Genomic DNA, 22,508 nt, shown 5'->3' on the forward strand with positions numbered 1-22,508 from the left:
GTAACTGAACAACTACAAGGGTGTTAACTAATACCTGGACTCTGTGAGCAGTTCGATAAAGTGTTCAAATAAGGAAAGATGCAGTTCATACGGTGCATGGAGCCAGACCTAGAATAAAATAAAGAATAGTGGTATATTTCAGGTTAGAAAATATCAATGCCTATCCAACAAACACAAATACAGCACACGTAACTTATATCACTTATAATTATTTTGTAAAGCCCTGTAAAACTGCTCATATGCAGCGGGGGGGAATTAAAAAATAGGGCAAATAAACAGCCAAAAAATGACAGAGATGATGGAATTAACCCGTGATTAAAAAGCTGTCCTAAATATGCCCCATATACTGAAGAATATAATGGAAAACATGAAAATGATGAGAAATGAAATGGAAGATAACCAAAGATAACCAAAGCCCCAAAGCAAACTACTAGACATGAAAAATAAAATATCTAAAATGAAAAATTTACCGGATGGTACTACTAATACCAGGCTAGAAACTGCAGAAAAACGATTCAGTAGACTTGAAGACTCAACAATAGAAACTATTCAAAATGAACCATAAGAAAAAAATACTAAAAAGAAATGACCAGATTTCGTGTATGAATAATTTGTGAGACGGTATTAAGCAACCTAAGATATGTGTAACTGGTGTCTAGAAAAGGGAGGCAGGAGCAGGAAATATAGTTTAAAAAATAATGGCTAAAAAATTTCAAATTTGATGAAAATGACAAACTTACAGATCAATAAACCTAAGCAGAAGAAACATGAAGAGGACAACTGAATGACTGACATCTTCAAAATGTGAAAGGAATAAAAACAGTCAACTAGAATTCTATTCCATGCAAAAATATCCTTCAGAAAGGAAGAAAAAGTAGTCTTTCGTACTACTTTCTCTATAATCTTCCGCCTACAGAGTGTTCATTATTTTACGTATCATTTGAGCGATTCCTAAAGGTTAGCAAGAAGAGTGTAAGTTGAAAGAGGAAAACAAACTGTATCAAATGCTACTGAGAGCTGTGGATACTGAGAACCGAGTATAAGCCATAAATTTATATTTAGAAGGAGGCTGTTCATGAGCTTTGAAAATGCAGTTTTAGTAAAGCAATAAGGCCATTGATTCTGGGAGGGAACTTACAGTAGTCACGAGGAACAAGAGTCGGGGCCTAGATATCACCGTTAGCAAACACAGTGCCAGGCACTACGCTGGGCGGCAGGGACACAGAGGCAAATGAGATAGGGATGATCTCTGCAGTCACAAAGCCTAGAGACCGTACAGTTTGACAGGGACATATTCCATGAGTTTAGTGTGCAGAGACAGTGGGGACTATGCCAAGCACTGTGGACCAGAAGCTAAGTGGAGACAGGACATGAGTGGTTACATGGTGCCTTGAGAGGACAGGGTGGAAGCTGCTATGGCAACAATACAGTAGACATGAAAATCTTGTGATTTTGGTAAAATGAACGCTATTTTACTACGTAGCTGCTAGTAACCAAAATTACAGGTGTAGATTCCCATTTATTAAAGAAAAGTTTCTACCAGAATTGTTTGATGAAACTACGTTTGCCCCCTTATCATGCCGCTGGCAGCAGCGGATTAGCTAGTTAGAGACATGCATTGCACCATTTCCCTTGGAAAACATTTATAAAATGGAATATCAGGCAGAGAAGGAACCATACCCACTGCTCTACTTTTTTATATTTTGCTAAATGATATTAACATGATCAGAAAATTATAGAACTTTAAACACATCTCAGAGATAAAACAGTTTATAACTGCACAGAAGAAATGGGCTCACTGGTTATCTGCTACCAGTTAGTGTTTTTATGACGTACTTCAAAATCACAGAGAAGGTCCTGAAAAGCGGTTGAATTTGGAATAATGGAGGTCTCGTGTCCGCTGTCAACTGTTCCCACTAGAGAGAAGGTCAGATGCAGGATGTGGCTGTTGAGAAGGGAGCGTTTCTTCTTGAGCAGCATGGCCAGCAACTGCAAGACAGTGACACCAACACCTGTTGATCAATCATCACATGTATCTCTCACACACACACACACACACACACACACACACTGGAGAATCCTATGGAGAACAATTTCTGAGATTTCCAATATGATTTCTCAATTTCTATCATGACAATATGACACTAGAGAAAATCTGATAAACAAAGCGATCCTATCACTCTATTATTAAAATATCTACTTTTACATAAACCCGTAATTTAAATAGTCGTTACCATCACGTGCATATAATTTTGTATTTCTTCTCCCTATAAAAGGATTTTTTCTTTTGCAAAACAGTCGGCATAATTACAATTTTAAAGGGCTGAATAATACACTAAGGCATGTTTTCAGTATAATTAGTCACTCTCATATTGTTGGTACATTTAGGTTGTTCTTATTTTTTATGATGAACAATGCTACAAATAATAATTTTGAAATTTTTCTAGAACACTTATGAAAGTAGTGTAATTATATCTGTACAACACAGTAAACAGTATATTCACTACCAACAACTAATGGCTAAAGTTGTAAAAGGTATTTGTACTTCATCTATGACAGAAGAATTTAATCTTGTTTCAAATATTTGTTTCTCTTCTTACAAATAACTTTCTGCCTAAATCTGGTACACACTGCAGATACATGAACACTGTATATTTTTAATTCCACGTGAGTTCACAGGAATAGCGATGCCCTGTTTATTACGTAGTGGCCTCCACATCTTCTGAGTAAGGGAGGTAAAAGATGACAAAGCGGAGAGACAAGGAAAGTGGGAAAAGCCCTGGCTCTATCACTGATCCAGCAAGATCTCGAGGAGAGGGTAACAGGACTCTCTTTCATTTCATTCCCATTTCCACAGACAAAAACAACGTCCAAACAAGCAAATCATTGTTCTGCAAATATACACAAATGTATCAAAGCAATGTCAAAACAATGTAGCCTAATTCAAGGGTTTAGTAAGACCCGAGATAAAGAATAAATTAAAGAAAATAATGCATATTCTCATTTGACACATGTTAATTTTAATAAAAAACACTGGCTCTTTTAAGTTTATTTGGACGATATGATTCTTCCAGAGTGTGAAACAACGTGAATGACGATGAAAATTAGAGTATTTTTTTGGTGCGAAGTGAAGTGACGGCAGAGCTCTACGGTCACACACCTGGTAGCCCTTGATCCTTTCCATCTCTTTGCTGGCTAGTGGGTTGCTCTTGGCCACACAGACAAGCGCCTTGACGGCTGCGTACAGCCCCTCCACGTCAGAGGCCATGGCCACCAGGCCCAGGATGGCCGCAGCTCCACCAATGTACTGCAAAGTAGTGGCAACAGGCTTAGGGACAAATGTTCTTACTCCTGATTAAAAGATAGTGAAAAATAATTAAAATGAATTCCCCACGTGGACAAGAACTGAACAGATCATCTTAAGAAGTTTTTAATCAATTATAGATCTTATTTTTAAAAGATATTCTGCCCTAAAATGCAAATTCTGAAAAAGACCAAAAAAAAAAAAAAATTAAAGGTAGAATGTGGGCGAAGGCGATACATACGCATGTAGCTACTCTCAGGGAAGAGTCTGGGAACGGAGGAGGGAGCAGAGAGGATCTGGGCTTTAGGGCCAGCTGGGGGCGGTGCTCACGGTGCAGAGGTTTGGGGAACGTATTCTGAGCAAAGTGTGAGCACCTTGGTAGCTTCTGTTGGGGAATAAACTTGGGGACAACAGAATCCCCCTAATTCTGTGAAGTGGGGGAGGCGTTGGAGAGGCCACCCTGGCAGGGATGAAGTATTTTGCACGGATAAGCCAAGGAAAGCATAGGACTGCATATTACCCAAAGCTGCTACTAGTGAAATAATCTGAGTAACAGCACAGCAGTGGCCCCAGGAGAGCATAGCTTTGTGGAAATATCGTCTTGGAACTAACTGTGTCAGGCAATTAAAAACAAAACAAAACAACACATCTACATTCCTAACATTTTTTGAACGGATTGTTTGAATGTCACTTGCCCAGTGATCAGGACTGAGATTTTAAAAAATAAATTAACCTGCATTTTATATTTTTATGCGCATTGCAGTACTCAGAGAACTTTCATATGTTATGGCACTGGGCCTTGAAAACTACCCTCTAAGGTGATTAGGGCCAGTAGTATCAGTTTATAGATAAGAAAACTGAAGTTCACGGAGCTCAAATGTCTGGCAGGATGTCACACAGTGACAGCTCAGGGCTACAACCTAAATCTTTGGACTTTTCATTCCCTGCTCTTTCCACCGTGCCACAGTGCTGCTGTGCTTGTGAAGAGGACACAAAGCAGCACTCAGTAAGTATTTGTTGAAAAGAAAACCATTATGTGCTTTAAAGAAAACTGCTGTATTAATGCAATAGTATCAAAAAAAGAAAAACAAAGATGTGTGCGCATCACTGGGACAATCAAAATTGCCAAGGGCTGATAAACATGTAGGATTTGGACCAGCACAACATTTTTTGTTAATCTAAAAAGGACTCAATATTACCTACTGATTTATATATTAAAAGGCATAATCGCTAGATCTGAAATTTTTGGATGGCCTGATTGGATAGAATCTTGAGACATCATCCAATCAAAAATATCAACTCTTTTAAAGTAGATGTTATGTACAAGGCCCCACAGAATGTCTATCGGCTCTAAATTCCTTTTTTTTTGGAGACAGTCTCGCTCTGTCACCCTGGCATCATCGTACCTCAGATTCACAGTGTTTATACTCCAAAGCTTTTATTTATAGCTCATTTCTATTAATAGAAGCTCTCATGAGCAAGACCACTGCTCTACCGAACCACGAAACAATCAACAATAATTCTGAATTTTAACACCTGTCTTTAAATGTAGCTGGAAGTCTACCTAAAAATTACATAGAAGTATGTAGTTAGTACTCATCAGTGCTGACAAAAGGAAAATAGCGGGATTTTATGAAAGGTTATGAAATTTAAAGTTGACTGGAATTTGAGATTGTGATATTAATCTCTAAATATTGCAAGAACACTACAGGTCAGTGCTATAAAATACGAACTTAAAAACTACCCCTCAAGTAAGCAAAGTGGACGCAAACCTGCAGGCAAACAAAGACGTCTGGGACAACAACAACAATCTGACTCACCCAAGTATCCAATCAGCGCGGCCCCAACTGTGCGGGCGGGCCCGTTGAGGTGTCCCGCTGAATTGTGTATCAGCTTCACGGGAGTGGCATTCTCGTGGGAGGAAATGCCTAACTGGAGAATAGGAAAGGGAAACAATGTAACTACAGAATAGTCTCTCGCTGTGACTGGAAAAGACACCAAACATATCACTGGTAACATCGTCTTCCTCTCCTCCCTTATCAGAATGTTGAAAAAAGAGCAATCATTTTTAAAAATGGACAAACACTTCCAAAGTGTGGAAACTCATAGAAAGTAAGTTAAATACAATCTACTGGGACACAGATGGCAAGGACGTCTTGGGATACAGCTTCAGGGGTCTCTCTGAATGGGATCCTGTTGTGTTTTAAAGGCTGTCACCATTCACGGCCCCCAGAGTTCCTGATCAGTGAACATTAGCTTTACTCCATATCTGAGTAAACCTGTCACAAAATTATTCAAGAGTTCAATAGGTAAAACATGCCTACGTAAAGGAATGTTAAATTCTGTACATACACACGGATCTATTTTCAAAGCAAATGTAATCCTAGCGCTTGAATTCTATTATTCACGTAACATTTAATTTAGGTATTTGTTCCTTAGGGAATGAACACACACACATACACACACAAACACACAAACTCTGCACAAAAGTTGTCAATACTGCTCCCAGTCTCTTTTGATTTCCTTCTCCTTAGGCTTTGCCTCCGATAGCAGCCAAAACAGCTTTTCAAGCTCAATGATGAATTTCTATGTCGCTAAACCCCGTGGTCAGTCCTCCCTCCTCATCCTATTTGATGGCTTAACACACTTGCCACAATGATTTTCACAACACCAGACCCTCCTGGCTTTTCTCCTTTCTCCCAGACTATTACTTTTGTCTTCTCTTCTGGTTTTTCTTTTTCTCCCCAAATCCACAACACTGGCACGGCCCAGATTTCAGTACTCAAAGCTTCCTTTTCGACATCTACGTCTACGCTTTGGTGAAAACACAGAGTCTCATGGCTTTAAACACTACGTGTGAACATCCAGGGAACTCAAACTCCTCCCCTGAAGTCCAGGTTCATATTTCCAATGGTGTTGATGTCTCTACTAAGATATCTAATACAACATTGTGTCAAACTTTTCTAAAACACAATTCTCGACATTCCCCCCAAATCTATTAATTTTGTAGTTTTCTCAAAATCAGAAAAGGTGATGCCATTTTCCTTATCGTTTAAGAATAAAACCTTGGACTTATCCTTGACTTTCTCACATTCCACACCCATCCACATTCCACCACGAAAAACTGTTAGCTCTACCTTCAAATATACCTCAAATCTGATCACTTCTTACCACTACCACTGCTATCATCCCAGTTACGGCCACCAAAATCTCTCATGAGAATTATTTACTGCACTGGCCTCATAACTGGTCTCCCTGCTTCTACCTTTGTTTCTCTTCCACCTCTTCTCCACAGGGGAAGTCACAGTGATCCTGGTTAAAGTGGAAGTTACAACATTTCCCACCTGTGTCTGGAACCCCACGATGCCTCCAGTCTCAGTGAGAGCCGTGTCTCAACAGTTGCCTGTGAATCCTAAACAATCTGGCACTATCACCTCCCTGGGCTCCTCTCCTGCTACCCAGGCTCTCTCTCCTTTCACTCTACCCACACCTGCCTCTGCAGTAGGCATGTACAGTGCTTTCCTCAGGGGTTTGCATCTGTATTCCTGGAATACAAAATACCCTCAAGCCCACTGTACACACCCCTCTTCATAGTCCTGTGGCTTGATGCCTCCTCTCTGTCCAGTCCTTGCTCGAAATCCAACCTCTCAGTGAGGCCTCCTTTGAGCATCATATTTAAAACTGGAAGCTTCTCTCTTCTCCCTCTTCCTTGCTTCATCCCACCGCATAGCACTCATCCCCTTGTAACATACTTTACGATTAGGTTATTTGCTTAGTTAGCATCATCTGTCTCTCCCACTAGAATGTAAGAAACATAGGCAGGCGTTTCCTTCTTACCCACACTTCTGCCTTGACCCAGTTGGTGCCTGACCCAAGAGCTGTTGAGTTACAGCCTTAAAAAGAGGAATTTTTTTCTTTAGTTTTCTAAAGTTTAATGTAATGGCCAGTATACAAGAATTAATATAAATCATCCTCTCATTAAAAGAAAGAAATTGTCACTTTTCCAAATTAAGCTGAATATCTAAATGTGTTTTGGCTTACATGAGAAGTCAAATAAACCATACATAAACAATTCAAGAAAGGCACTGTTTTCAGCAACTACTCGAAACTGCATGGTATTCACAGGAGGTTCTGAAATACATTCGCAGTAAGAATCAGTCAGAGTTCACTGGGAAATCATTCTGCTTACCTGCTTAGCAATGGCTTTGCTGTCCAACTTATTATACACCTTCCGGATTCTCGCCACTGTTAGGGAAGACACGGACAGGGCATAGAGGCCAAATGACACCTTTTCCTCTGGTACTAATGACACAGGGGATGGGATGACCCCTTCAGATTTTGCATCTTTACCTTCAAAACAAGAATAATTCTTTGTAAAATCACTATGAATTCTCCTTATACTAACGCAAGTGGTTTTTTTATTCTTACTATCATTTTTCAACGGGTGGACTTGAAAAATCTTTTAAAGTGGACTAAGGGAACTAAATTGAAAAACTATTTTACATAATTTTTGGCTATTCATTTGTTTAATTAGAAAATGGAGAAAAAATCTAGTCATAGAGCTTTAACTCCAAGTTTTACTCTTAAAACATGCTTAACAAATGGCACAATGTAAAGGAAGAGAAAGTGTTTTAACTGTTGTTATCTGACAAACTCCCAGATTCAAAGGAAAAGGGGAATGACAATGAACTGAATGCCCTGAGCCTGGCAGCACCTTGTCCCCTCCCCAAGAAGAGCCCCTCTGTATTATTCTAGACGACACAACACAGTAGTCAAGAGCATGTGTTTTGAAGCTAAATGACCTGAGTTTGAATATTCCTTTATCACTTAAAAGCTGTGTGACTTATACACCTCTGTGCCTCAGTTTCCTCATCTGTGATATGGGGATGATAATGACAGTACCTAATTCATAGTGTTTTGAGAGGAATAAATACACGTGAAGGGCTCAGAACAACTATGTCTTTCTTACATGTTAACTTAGCACATAGTAAGTGCTCGATAAGTATTAGCTTTTTATTAGATACTACCTTGATTTAATCAAGGACATGGGCAAACAGACAAACTACTAAGTCACAGGATTATTACCATTTACAATATACCTCTCCTAACCCGTCTGAGACCCTTGGCAGACTCAGAACAAGGGAATAAAAGATACCATTTAGAAGGGGTACTGTGAAGGAACTGCCAGCTTAACCTTAGTACCTTTGATTCTAAATTTTTTGGAACAGAAAGGATAACAAAAACTGGACTTTAGGAATAAAGACATGAGGAGAAATGTTAACTGGTCTAAGCTAGAGAATACATGTGTGTTTACTGAACCAATCCATTCTTCCGTTATTAAGACTAGCTACGCTTTAACTTGCTTCATGTAATAGGACAAACTATAGAAAGAACAGGGTTTAGATTAGACTCTCAGAGAGAGTGTACGCTTACATCTTGGAGCCAGTAAGAGAAACAGGATAATTAGTGATCAGGCATAAAGACAAAAGAATCAGGAAAGTACAGTGTGATCAGTGGAGGAGAGTGTTTTACGTAGGAGTAAGTGGTCAATAGTATCATGCTGAAGAAAACCGGAGAAGGCTCTTTTCCTAGATAAACGGACATACAACCTTACACACACATGCATCTACAATACTGCAGGAATTAAGTTGCATATAACTTCAAGAACTAGGAATAAGTTAGTTACTCACATGGCATACAGACAGCCTGAAAACTTCCAACATAGTTTGGTCCGAGTTCATAAATGGTAGTAACATTTGAAGGAGGTAAAACTTCTTCTAGAAAATGAGTGGGTCCCAGGCGCCAAACTAAGGAAGCAATTTGGCGCTGGGCGGGTGGAGTGCCAATGTAGGCATAGACCGTGCTCACCACGGGCGGGTTTGCAGAACTTGAACCCCCAGAAGTACTGTGAACATAATGAAGCTGTAAGAAACACAAAAGCAAATGTGTGCGATGTGAAAAATCACTTTCGCCAAAAAAATAACTACTTCAGCTGTGTATATTTTCATTACCCCAAAGTTACACAACTTCACAAATGCACAAAAACATCTGGGGTTAAGGAACATGAGGGTAGGGCAAGATTCAGGGGTCTGTCACTATGCACCAAATATGGTAGCTGGAAATTTGTTATCCAGCTCTCTAACACAGATAGACTCTGTAATGCCTGAAATGGCAACAAATATCGGGATACTGTCACTGGCTGGCTTGCATATCAAATTCATGATGCTTCTCTGACATTTTAGTGTTGATATAAAAAAGGGAGATTTCCACTATGGAATTCAAGTAGTCTTAAAAGTAGCTGTTACCTTCAATGTGAGTCTATTAACTAAAATTATTGATGAAAGTGTTTTGTGGGAGTAAAGTACAAGAAAAATATTAAGAAAAATGAACAGTCTATATACACACTGCAATTTATACTCTTACATATTAATCTCAGTGTAAAGTACTAACCACCATTGATTGACATTCCCAGATTTGAAATTATACTACTGTTTAATGAGGTGCCTAAATTATCATTCCATTCATTTATATAAATGTATAATTAGGTAGAATATAAGAGATAAAGAAATTAAGTTGCTTTTTCTAGCAGAAGCAGCTTTCATGACTTAGGCAGCTTTTGTCACTTAAGGCCATGGTCCCCAACCCCTGGGCCACAGACCGGTACTGGTTTGTGGCCTGTTAGGAACTAGGCCACACAGCGGGAGGAGGCTGCATGTTCCTTATGAGAATTTAACTCTTGATGGTGTGAGGCAGAGCTCAGGCAGTGGCTGAAAATACCAATTATCATTAGCAGAGAGGTTTGACTGCACAATAAATGTAACACGCTTGAATCATCCCAACACCACCCCCTGTTCCTCCCCCCAACCCCCAACCCCCACTCCAAGGAAAAATTGTCTTCCATGAAACTGGTCTCTGATGCCAAAAAGGTTAGGGACTGCTGACTTAATGGGATGAAGGGCATTTCCGTGATTATTTTGTTGTAACATTGTCTCAGCTTCAGATCTCATCTATTATTCTATATATTAAAGAACAACTCTTGGTGATGTTAATAGTACGAATGTGAAAACCAACATGTGAACTAAAGTTGATTTCATAGTACTGTGACTACTCACAGGGACAGTGATGCAAATATATTAATAATAAATATCCTATCCCTAAATTCTAGAACCTGAGAATATTATTTTCAATGACACTAAAAAAAAAAAAAAAAGGAGCAACCTGCTACAAAATCTACAAATGCAATCAGGTATACAAAAAGTTAATGACTATTCTCATGAGGTGCATTGTAGGGTTTATCATATTGAAACACAATGCCACAAAAAATATATCATTATCATTAAAGAAGGTAATGTATTAAAAGAAGCTGCTGGTTTCAGTGACTTTAAACCTTAATTCAGACAAAATGACAAACTTTGCCTCTCTTACTTCTTTTAAGTGGTATCTTTCTAAAATGGATACTATCTTGTAGAATGGAAACAATTCTAAGAGCTTGCTTGCTGAGGTCTGTAGAAAATAACTAGCAGCATTCATCCTGATTTGGAAAATGTAACTTCATCTGTTTCTTTACTGGTTACTTCAACTCTCTTCTCTCTCATCTGAATACCATAGTAGAGCTATCTAGAGTAATGTTTATGGGCTCACTCATTCAACAAACAGTAACCTGAATACTTATCATTATAAGGGAATAAGCTGGGTGATCTGAAAACAAAGGGAAAAAAATAATTCTGGCTCTAAAGAAATAGTCTTCTGGGCTAAATTACAATAATAAGAATGAAGTGGTAAAATAGTGTGCTCACTGTTACTAGGAATTCTTCGACTGGTTTTTACTCTTTAAAATTTTTTTTTAAGAGACAGGGTCTTTCTCTGACACCCAGGTTAGAGTGCAGGGGTGTGACCACAGCTCACTATGACCTTGAAGTCCTGGGCTAAAGGATCTTCCAGCCTCAGCTTCCTGAGCAGCTTGGATTACAGGCACTCAGCTAATTTTTTAAAAAAAGTTTTTTGTAGAGACAAGGTTTTGCTATGTTGCCCAGCCTCGCTGCAAACTCCTGGCCTCAAGTGATCCTCCACCTTGGCCTTGCAAAGCACTGGGATTACAGCTGAGTCACTAGGCCCGGCCTCAGCTGGTTTCTCTATCATGAGAAAGCACTTAGCAATCTGGTTAAGCTCTGACATACTCAGTAACTTCTTTAGTACCTATAACCCCTCAGTTGTTTTCTTCCCTAATAAAGTGGTAAGAAACAGCCGCGTGATTCTAACATATTATTCCAATGGGTACTGAAGGTCAACTTAAAACTAAGAGAATAACCTTAAAAATAACCCTACGAAATACACACCACCACCCCAAACTATCTGGTAAAGTGGATAGATTCACAAGTGCGCGCACGCTTACCTTCACAGTGTTAACCAGCTGTCCGTCAATGTAGAGGGCTGCGGTGCTGTTTTTCAACATGCCTTTGCTCATCACCAGAACCAGATGATGCCACTGTCCCTCAACGATAAGCTCTCCACATCGAAAGCGAGCACAGCAGGGGAGAATCTCATAAAACGAGGATTCTTCGCTAAAATCGTCAACTAAAATAAAGCAGCGGGGAGGAAGAAGATGTAAAAAAAATCTTCTCCAACATCATTCATATTCTAACAATTATTCCTATCTCGAGCAGCATATTTTGACTTTATGTTAAAACAAATAAAATGATGATGCAAATGAAGATACACTATTCATTCAATACACTTATCTGTATTAAGAAGTAAAACCCAGGAGATATTTTTACTTTCTTCTGCTCAAGAGACATATATAGTTATAATCAAAGTTACAACAGCTGATGGAGTAAAAGATAAAATAAAATAGACCATAAAATAACGTTATGATAAACAATAGAGACTAGTTGACACCAAAACCAAAAATAAACGAGTGGGACTATATCACACTGAAAAGCTTTTGCACAGCAGAGGAAACAAGCAACAGAGTGAAGAGGCAACCTACGGAGTGGCAGAAAATATCTGCAAACTCCATGTCTGATAAGTGGTTAATTTCAAAAATACATAAGGAACTACTACAATTCAGCAGGAAAGAAACTAATATCCCAATTAAAAAATGGGCTAAAGACTTGAATAGACATTTCTCCAAAGAAGGCACACAAATGGTGGACAAGTATATGAAAAGATGCTCAATACCCCTCATCATCAGGGAAAGGCAAACCCAAACCACAATGAAATACCATCATTCTGAAGTTTTAATGAGGAGGAAGAAGTCAACAGGACCAAATGCCAGCAAGGGGCAAATACAGTGTCATAATAAGAATTCTAATGTATTAACTATGTTAACGTCCAGCTCAGCGCTGGGCACCCGGAAGAATACTAAGACGAAACCTCACAATCTAACTGAAAAGCTAAAATTCATGTTCAGTTTTTACTGAGTACCAACCACATGTCAATCAGTGTGATATTACCTTATTTACTTCAAAGAAAATTAGACGACTCAAAAAGAGTACATTTATATGCAAATGCTTCCATTCAAAGCAAAGAAAATTAAGTAAATTGAGATTTATACTTTATGTTATTTACATCATTTAGAAGGATCTTCGTGAATGTATTCAGTTTGAAGATATATTATAGGGAGGTAGGTTATGGCATGTTGGAGGGAATGAGGGAATGAGGGAATGAGGATTATGAAATGGTATTTTTAAGTCTTGAAGGTTAAGTGACGGATAAAGTAACTGAAATGTTATTGTGTCTAGCACAGTGTGGCACATATGGTAGGCAGGTGCTCGATGAATATTAATTAGTTAAGCAGAATTCACAGCCAATGATAATCCTTACCAAAATATATCAAACAAGCAACCTGCTTTCCTAGCAAAAGCTGTGATTTCTTGGCAAGTAGAGATGAGTCCTGATTTGGCACTCCCTTCACTGTTTTTTAAGTCTCTTTGGAAGTGCCTTAAAATTCCCTGGTAAACAATATTCTAGATTTCCTATAACCTGTTCTATGCTATAGTAATTTAAGTTGAAAATGAACTATCAGATGGACTTTAAAAATCAATGTTAAAGTTTTAATACTTCTGGAATCAAGAAATAAAAGCAGAAAAAGCAAATACTGACCATAATTTTGGAGTAGTTCCTCTTTAGTGGAAATAATCAGAGACCGGTCCTTTGCGGACAGAACCACAGCCAGGCACACGTAATGCTGCTCAGAAGAGTTGGCTCGGCGCACGACCGTGAGGAGCCTCACGGGGTGGTTGTTTGGAGGAGAACTGAAGTGTTCGATACAAAACCAGCTAGAGTAGCTTAAGCCAGATGGAGGAGGGAAGAATCTTTCACCTAGAATAAAAATAGAAAAATAACAGTGAAAGAGTTTGTGCTGACATACTTACATTTTAAAAAAAAGAGGCCAATAAAAGCATGTAAACTCTAAATAAAACATAATCTACTGGGACAAAGAAATCTCCTAAGCAAAAGGAAAGTAGTATTTACCGGAACCAATGCCACTGACCACAGCCCCATCCGTAAGACCAGTCGTGACGGCATTATTCGTGGGGGCATTATGAGGGGCCAAGCTGGGCAGAAACAGGCAGCTGTTAAGAAAAGACAACACATGTATCAGAGAGCAAATATTTCACCTCTTACCACCATGCACTTACCACAGTGAAATAAACTGCCAGAATTTAATGGTAACTAGAATAAAAAGACCATGGAATTAATCTGGATGCCTAGCAAAGCTCTTCTCTTAACTATGTAAAAGCACTGGAAGATACACTTTAAAAATCGCCAATAATATCATTTTAATTTCAATTTTTTAAAAATCAAGGTATAACTTGCATATGGTAAATCACACTAACGTATAACCCCAATCGAGGCATTGGAATGATTTCATCACTGCAGGGAAATTCTCCCGCGCCCCTTATAGTCACCCTCTCCCGTGGCCGCGGCTCTCGTTAGTTCTGACTATTCTCAAACATGTCTTCACCTATTGTTCTTAATGACTCGCCACAATATTCTTAAAATACAATTCACAGATTTAGATCAACATATAAGAACCCCATAAACAACTAGTATAGACAAACATCATCTATGAGCACTCTAACTGTGTCAATTTCAAGGCTGCTGGACTTCGTAATAAACACTTCCAGATTCTTTATTGTTGCTTCTGCTACTATAGTCTTTTCTGTCCCTTGAAAGAATTTAAAGTGACAGTCACTGAATACTTATATAAGATACTTTGCCAGATAATTTGAGAAATAGATGATGACACCCAGTCAAAAAGCTTTTAATCTAATTTTAATTTATATATTATCTACATACTTATATTTATCATATGAGGGGTTGACAAACTTTTTCTGGTAAAGGCCAAATCATAGATATTTTAAGCTTTGCGAAGTGGAAGTCTCTATCGTAACTACTCAACTACGTCACTGCAGCACAAAAGCAGGCGTAGAAAATACATATATAAATGAGTGTGGCTGTGTTCTAATAAAACTTTCTTTAAAAAAAAAAAAAACAACATTTACAAAAACTTTGCTAACAAAAGGCCATGGGCCTTAGACTGAAAAGTCCTCTATCATATCAAATTATTTAGTATAATAAATAATTTAGAATAATTAAATGTAGAAATCTTAACATGCTCAAATATCTCATTAAAAAATATATAGTATGGTATGACATGTTTTAATCAAGTAGATTTAAAAACGAAAGATCTATTTGGAAAGGCAAGTATGAGGCATAAAACAATACAATAAAGGCTTGGCTACCTTGCAAATTCTTACCCAAACCCTTCTAGGGACGTGTCAAATTCAACAAAAGCCGGAGTAACTGATGACCCATGAAGTCTGATGTCATGTGGGGTTGTCATGGAGACCAGACACTTCACCCTGGTCAGAGGTACAGTACTTCCTTCTGCGGATTTTACCAGGCTCTTGCTTATCCGGTAATGATTATCTTCATGTAAGCTAAAAACATTATCACTACCCAGACCTTCAAGAGACGTGATCATACTACCTGTAAGTCAAAGAAAATCTCTGGTGAAAAATATCATGTAGAATTTAAAAGTAACTGTACAAGGCTGATTTATTTTGACACACCACTCGTCACTTTCAATATACAGTAGTTTTCTGTTTAACTATCAAGATCACTATATAGTTTTAATGTACTTTATGTTTATTTTAAAACTTAAATAGCATGCTTTCTTTTTTACTTCATAATAACATAATATGCACATTGCAGAAATGTTGGAAACTACAGAATACAAACAAGAATAAAACTCACCAATAATCACGATCCAAGCCACTGTTACAATGTAATTTAATTATGAATCTCAATTAATGGTTTAAAAACCAGGTTATACTTTTATTTCACAAAGCTATCTTGTGTTATTTCTGAGAGGAAAACAAAATATTCTAGAAGCATTAAAACGAAAGGCAACAGGTCATCTTTGCTTCCCTCATTTTTTTTCCCCATTTTTAATTCTTTCCTTATAACTATTAGAGTATGTGATTACAAATGTACTCGAATTTAAAGATTCCTATATGAATACAAATAACAACAATTTCAAGAATAAAAAGACAAATTCTGAACAAATTATCCTACCTTCCCATGAATATATTGCAAATATAATAGAGAAAATACTTCCTCTCAAGATAAATTACCTGTGTGCATGTAATTATTTTCCACTCAAATGTGCTGGACATTCAGGGAACCATAAAAAATATCTCAATATGCTCTTAGGGAAAGCAGCTATCTTTGTTTCTACTCTTAGCATGGGAAATCCCAACTCAATTCTAAGTAACTGTGTCAAGTACAAAAATAACAGCAAAAATAATACACCCAGGAGATGTATATTGATATGAAAAGGTCCAATACTTGCTGTTTTCCAATGAAACTGTGTTGGAACTCAAAAGATCTTGAAGTTTCCATAACACAGTATTGATTAATCACTGATAATAATTTGTATGAGGAAAAATTAAGATGGAAATAACGGTTGATGGCTGTTTAATCTGACTCTCAGCATTCTCACCTGAAAAGTGAACGGGATGATCTACACGATCACTCCCTCCTTCCAGAGTGGCCATCCTACTGTATTCTTGCCTGTTTCACTAGTAATGGTCATCGTAATCCATCAGAACAAATACCTTATCACTTTGCCAACAATGACACAAAATGAGTAACAAAGTAAAAATCCAGCAAAAGCACAGAATTAACACTGGGAGGAAACCAGAGCACCTGAGCTCTCCACCGAGAACACTTTTTGCCCACAGCTCTTGAGTGGACGGAGTCTGCTGCTTCTCGCGTGTCCATGATAGACGGTCGGCAGTGCCTGCATCCTGCCAACTCCCCAATCCTCCTCCTATCAGCCTCACGCGAACACTTCCCCCTGGAGGCTCCTCATCAGCAATACTACCTCGTCTCTCCAGGAAGCTGCCATCTGCTGCTCTCCCAGTAGGACCTCGCTGATTTCAAGAACACTGGCATTTTATTCTCAGTCTCCTCGATACGCACGCTTGCCATCGTACTGGGGGATGTCAACATCCACGCGAACAACCCACCTGACGCCTCCCTTCCAGTTCTAAGATCACCTCTCCTTCCAGTTTCACCTCTACTTCACTCCAGAGCCACAATCTGGACACGGTCATCTTCTCTGCGTGTTCCACTCCTTCAGTTTTGATTGCATCATCCCATCCTCTTTCCTCCGGTTCCTCATTCCTTTCCTCCCATTGCATCTGCACTTCGGCCTGGCTGTTCCCCTCCAGTCCACCGATCTACCCCTTTCCTCTCAGCCTATCACCAGCCGCCTGGCCTCACTTCATTCCCTATCTGGCCCGCACTCTCCTTGGGTGTAACTTCAACTACCTTTAACAGTATTTTTAATTTCCTATCCTCCATGTTCTCCTGCAGCAGCTGTCTTGCAAATCCACAGCCTGTTAATAATAATCGAATCAATCACTCTTTAGTCCAGGCAGCAAGGGGAGTATGAATCTGCTGAGAAAGACGTATCCCTGTTCCACGCCAAGGTTATTCTGCCCGTAATCCTCATGTCCTCTGCGTCCTACCATCACCAACGACTCCCTTTCCACCCAACCGCCCCTTCCTTAGTTAGCCAACCCCATCGTGTGTTTCTCCATTTCAATAACAACAAACCCTTCACTTTCTTTTTCTTCACAAACTTCTTGAAATAATATTCATCCTGCACATGATTTTCATTTATAAAACACACTAAAAAAGGGTACCTCAAAAGTCAACTTACTTCTCATCTCTGGTTCGTAACTCAGTGAACTCGGTTTGTGGACCCGATATTGTTTTAGCAGTTTTTTGTCCCAGGCACCACAATTTAAAGGACTTGCCAAACGCAAAAACTCCCTGATGAAGACACAAAACAAAATTATTCTTCAATGAACATTATAAAATTCATAAACTGAACACTGAAAAAAGAGAGTTAATGAATTATAACAAAATAGTTAAAATACAAAAGAAATGTAGTTATAAAATATACAATGTTAATTTTATATTTAATTTCCATAAAGCTATATATCTACTACATATTTTTAATATTTATTATATATATTATTATTTCAATATTTATTTTTTCAGAAATTAATAAGAAGTATTCCCACTCAAATATATCGAAACCAAATTCATCACTTTATACCCAAACCTGGGGCTTTCCTTACCATTTGCATCTCACTGAAATGTGCTTTGATTCCTCTCCTCTGACTTTCCACATTCAGAAAAATCAGAAAATCCTGCTGATTCTACTCCCTAATCATATTGCATGTTGCATCTTCTCTCCATTCTTGCTGCTGCCACCCAGACCACGCTATTTCTATTCCTAAAACAGAGTCTTAACTACCTCCTGTGACTCCAATCTTGCCCCAACTCAATCCATTCTCCACTATAGTCAGTATCTGCCAAGATGAAAATCTACTCAATGTCACTCTATTGCTTAAGACTCTGCAGTGGCTTTCCATTTCTCGTAGGTGAGTAGATGGAAACCCAAACTCCCCCAAATGACTGGTATACAGTATCACACACGACAGGATTCTCACTTCACTCTCCAGCTTCAATGCTCCCATTTCCCCCCCCAACCATAAATTCAAAGTGTACTTAATTTCTGACTCCCTAAGAATACCGTACTCCTTCCCTACTCTGGACCATCATATTCGTCTTTCTTGTTGCTGAGAATATTCTTTCCCCCACTTTTTAATCCAATTAACCCTCTTCCAACTTTATCTCTTAATTGTCATTTCTTCCACAAAGCCTGCTATGAGCCACCTTCCCCAAAAAGGGGTAAGCTGCCCCTATCTGAACTCCATGACACGGCTATTACAGAACTTAAGCAATATTTTAATTTTCTGCTTATCTGATTATTCCTTACTATACATTTTCTGAGAACACGAATCTTCCACACCCTGTCATTTATGACATCATGTAAAAAAAAAAAAAAATTGCTCTGAATTTTCAATTCCCTCTGGCAGAAAAAAAATGAGGTTTAAAAGTAAAGAAGTACCCTTTGCCAGTTTTTCATGTAGAATGTTACATACAATTAGCTTATAACCTAAGGCTTGTAAGGAGCCAGGTACTGGTACCATCTGTCACTTGATTTTTTTTTCTGTGAATTCAGTGTAAAAACGGAGCATAACCAAATGGTTCTGGTTATGGTTAGTATTAGGTATGAGACAGTCTCTCTTTCTATCTCTCTGCTATTAAAACAGATTATCAAAAAGGACCAGGGGAAAATCACAGTGCTATTTTCAAAGCTTTAGGACTATCTTTACAACTTATTGTGAATCTATAATTATTTCAAAGCAAAAAAGTTAAAAGTATTTCTAAAAAATTTCTTATGTAGGAAAAGTTCTTAAATATGAATATAAAGTAGATATAAGCCATTTACATATTAAACATGACTTTATTTATTTATTTTTCAAGACAGAGTCTCGCTCTGTCACCCAGGCTGGACTGCAGTGGCATGATCACAGCTCACTGCAGCCTCAAACTACTAAGCTTAGGAGATCCTCCTGCCTCAACCTCCCTAGCAGCTGGGACTATAGGTGCACACCACCACGCCCAGCTAATTTTTTTTTTTTTTTTTGGTAGGGACATGGTCTTGCTATGTTGCCCAGGCTGGTGTTGAACTACTGGCTCAAGTGATCTTCCCGCCTCAGCCTCCCCAAAGTGCTGCAATTACGGGCAAGAGCCATTGCGCCTGGCCTATTTTTAAAGGAAAGTGAGAGTTTGCTGAATTCAAGTGGAAGAAATAACTAATGGGCAGAAAACACTAAATGACTGCTCATAACTAGATTTATTTCTAAATGCTATCTTTTGAGTATTTTATGCATTTTTGTTATGTTTTGCCCACAGATAACTGAATATATGCCCATTAAAGCAAGAACTCTGGAATCATAAAAGACTCTAGAAATTGACATTGCTATTAATAACTGTAGCCTGTTGAGTACGGAAGAGAGAACTCACTGACCTCAGCACCATGGGCTCCAGGGCCTGGGAGGCTAATCGCTCGAACATGCGCTGCAGCGGCGGGTGCAGTGAGTGGTCCTCATCAGCCAGCGCGGCGCTGCACCTCTGCAGCAGTCGTGCATGAAGACCAGCTTCACACATGACTTGCTGGTTTCTCTCTGTGTGCACCAGGGATTGCAAAATGTTTGCCACGGCAAGTTGAAGGTCCAAAGCATGCTAAAGGTAAAGAAATCCAGGAAACCAGGGCATTGTTAGAGAGATAGGTGACATTTCTTTCCACACGAAGCACACATTTTAATATGAGGTCTCTACATGCCTCAAAACACATTCAGGTAAATTAAGTAACTGGCTTAGAGTGATAGAGCAATTATAGAACAGGCTAGGTGAAAACTTCCCATTTTAATTTTGTTAGAAGCATACCCAGCTGGACTCCATTTTCTCCAAGTCTTTTGTATTACACGACTGTATAACTAGAAGTAGTTCTAACGTTTACAAAAATAGTGAGTATAAACTCATTATGTGGTAGGGGGATAACTAGTGTAAGGAAGGCCTACTGTATGTCTTTGTGATACTTTAGGCCTTAAAGTCCACACAACATTTTCACAAAATAGTCACCCAAACCCCAATTTACCCAAACTCTTGAGTGCTACGAGTCAAAACAAACAGCCTCAACATAGCATCTTCCGTCATTTTTCTTTCTGTATTATTCATTAACAACGTCCACTGCTGAGAAGGATTTACAAGGACAAACAGAATTATTCTAGTACCAGAGGTAACCACCTCGGTTGCATTTGTAACAAATGAACCGTGTTCTAAAACATACATATGTACCATGCATCGTGAAAGGTAAGACTCAAATAGAAAAATCCTAGTTTTTTCCTTTACCTACTTTAGCACGTGATAGGTAACAGTTCCACGTTACCTTCTTTCTTCCCCAGAGCCCCTGGCTCATGTAATCACGTTCACATCCTCTCACTCATGAAACAGGGGGAAGAACTAACATAACCCGGCTTACTTCTGGCTGTGTCACGGACCCCACAGAGGCCAGGAGGTCCAGCATGGCAAGCATGGCTCCAGGATGGATGATGACTGCATCGGAACTCGGGAGAGATGAAGTTGTCACATGGAGTTTCGGGTCAGCGACATTTTTAGGAGGGTAAACGGGGGGAGTTGAAACAGAATGATATGCATGCCTAGATGAAAAGAAAGAAGGGTAAATTTGGTATTTGATTCCAATCAGATTCTCTGTTCATTTTCTTCATCGTCTGTTACTTTTATAGCCACTGATAAGCAAAAAGCCTTGTAATTCGGGGATAGGTTACAAAATATTTTAAGGTTGGGATATAAAAAAGCAACATATTATCAACTCTTGAGTCATATATAGACAATTTATCAATTATTCTTGGCCTTTGTATGTCTTTACCATTTACTATTTGGATTCTTTCATTAAAAAATGACACTTGTACCAGAAGATGAGAAGAACAGGTAAAAATCATAGTGATTCAAAGTTCCAGGAAGATGAAATAATACGTGATGAAAGATCGAGTTACATTAAGTCCCTCAATGAGACTGTTTTCTTCTGAAATTATGTGTTTTTAATCTTTCCTTAGCCTGTGATCAAAGTAGCCTAACAAGAACTAACAAGATCAAAGTGGCCTCCTCTATAATTGGGCCAACCGAGTCAGGGTTGGCTCAGAGCCTTGGCTACCCAAGAATAAATACATTAAGCATCATGGAAGTTTTCCTTTAGTTTATGTGGAACGACATTCACTGTTTGCATCTGTTCCCGCAACCACTGTAAATATTCATCACAACTTTTAAAAACTTAGAAGACATATTTTATATAAGTTTCTGTGAGTTAGAAAGCCCAGCCATGTCCTGAATGTAAACATTTCTTCTCATCAATGATCTCCACTTTCTCTTTCATACTACTCATCTACAATTCATGAATCTTGCACAATTTGCATCTTGGCACCAAGAAACAGATGCTTGTGGTTTCAGCCTATAGGAGCTCTTTGTTCCAACGAGTTGGTCTCAGCATAATTTGCCTAATGCTGAGCTCTGTCACCAAGAGCAGTGCAGTTTCAGCTCTCTGGTACGAGAGCAGCTTGGGAAACAGATGCTTCGTGTCAGGGATTTAGTAGCAGAGAATTGGCACTGCCATGTTTTTTTTAAAAAAGTAACATTCTCTTTTTAACAGAGATTCTAGGAAAGTATTCAGCTTTACTTACAAAAAAACCACACGGGCTCTCCTAGTTTATTTAAGTCAGCAAGTTCTCCACCCATTCATGTTTTCACTCCCTGTATTTGCTGTTTTTCGTTCAGAAGGATTTAATTTCTAAACTTACTAGAGAAAGATTTCTAAATGCTTATTACCAACAGGTATCCTCTTCCTACGTTGTTCACTTTATTCTTTAAAATATTTTGACATGTCTAGGAAAAAAGATTCCTAATTCCTCTATAGTATAACAGGAATTCTCACCATTGAATTCAAAAATTTCATAAAAAAATGTTTTCATTAAACACACACACATTCTCATTGTATATTTTAGTGACAGGCCTTCCAAAATTATTTCTAAATTGACAGATTTAATCTAGATTTGGATTTAAATTATGGACAGACCCTGAAAGAAATCTTTACGTCTTTGGACAGTGAACTCTTTACTAATACAGGCTGAGCATCCCTAACCCAAATATCCCAAACCCTCCAAAACTTAAGCCTTTTTGAGCACTGACATGACAT

General features: G+C 38.5%; 1 protein-coding gene across 1 annotated transcript in view; it reads right to left on the reverse strand.

Moving 5' to 3' along the window:
* Positions 1–22,508, reverse strand: part of WDFY3 (WD repeat and FYVE domain containing 3) — a 219,804-nt gene that overhangs the window by 75,669 nt on the left and 121,627 nt on the right. The window contains exons 15-27 of the mRNA XM_045536707.1: positions 20,781–20,958; positions 19,767–19,981; positions 17,541–17,653; positions 15,067–15,298; positions 13,778–13,878; positions 13,406–13,624; positions 11,697–11,878; positions 8,995–9,226; positions 7,494–7,654; positions 5,125–5,236; positions 3,161–3,351; positions 1,837–1,989; positions 35–108 (exon numbers count right to left, since the gene is read on the reverse strand). Coding sequence (XP_045392663.1) covers positions 35–108; positions 1,837–1,989; positions 3,161–3,351; positions 5,125–5,236; positions 7,494–7,654; positions 8,995–9,226; positions 11,697–11,878; positions 13,406–13,624; positions 13,778–13,878; positions 15,067–15,298; positions 17,541–17,653; positions 19,767–19,981; positions 20,781–20,958 — 2,163 coding nt within the window. The remainder of the gene's footprint in view (positions 1–34; positions 109–1,836; positions 1,990–3,160; positions 3,352–5,124; positions 5,237–7,493; positions 7,655–8,994; positions 9,227–11,696; positions 11,879–13,405; positions 13,625–13,777; positions 13,879–15,066; positions 15,299–17,540; positions 17,654–19,766; positions 19,982–20,780; positions 20,959–22,508) is intronic.

This window comes from Lemur catta, chromosome 24 (assembly GCF_020740605.2).
Source record: "Lemur catta isolate mLemCat1 chromosome 24, mLemCat1.pri, whole genome shotgun sequence".
NCBI classification, from domain to species: Eukaryota; Metazoa; Chordata; class Mammalia; order Primates; family Lemuridae; genus Lemur; species Lemur catta.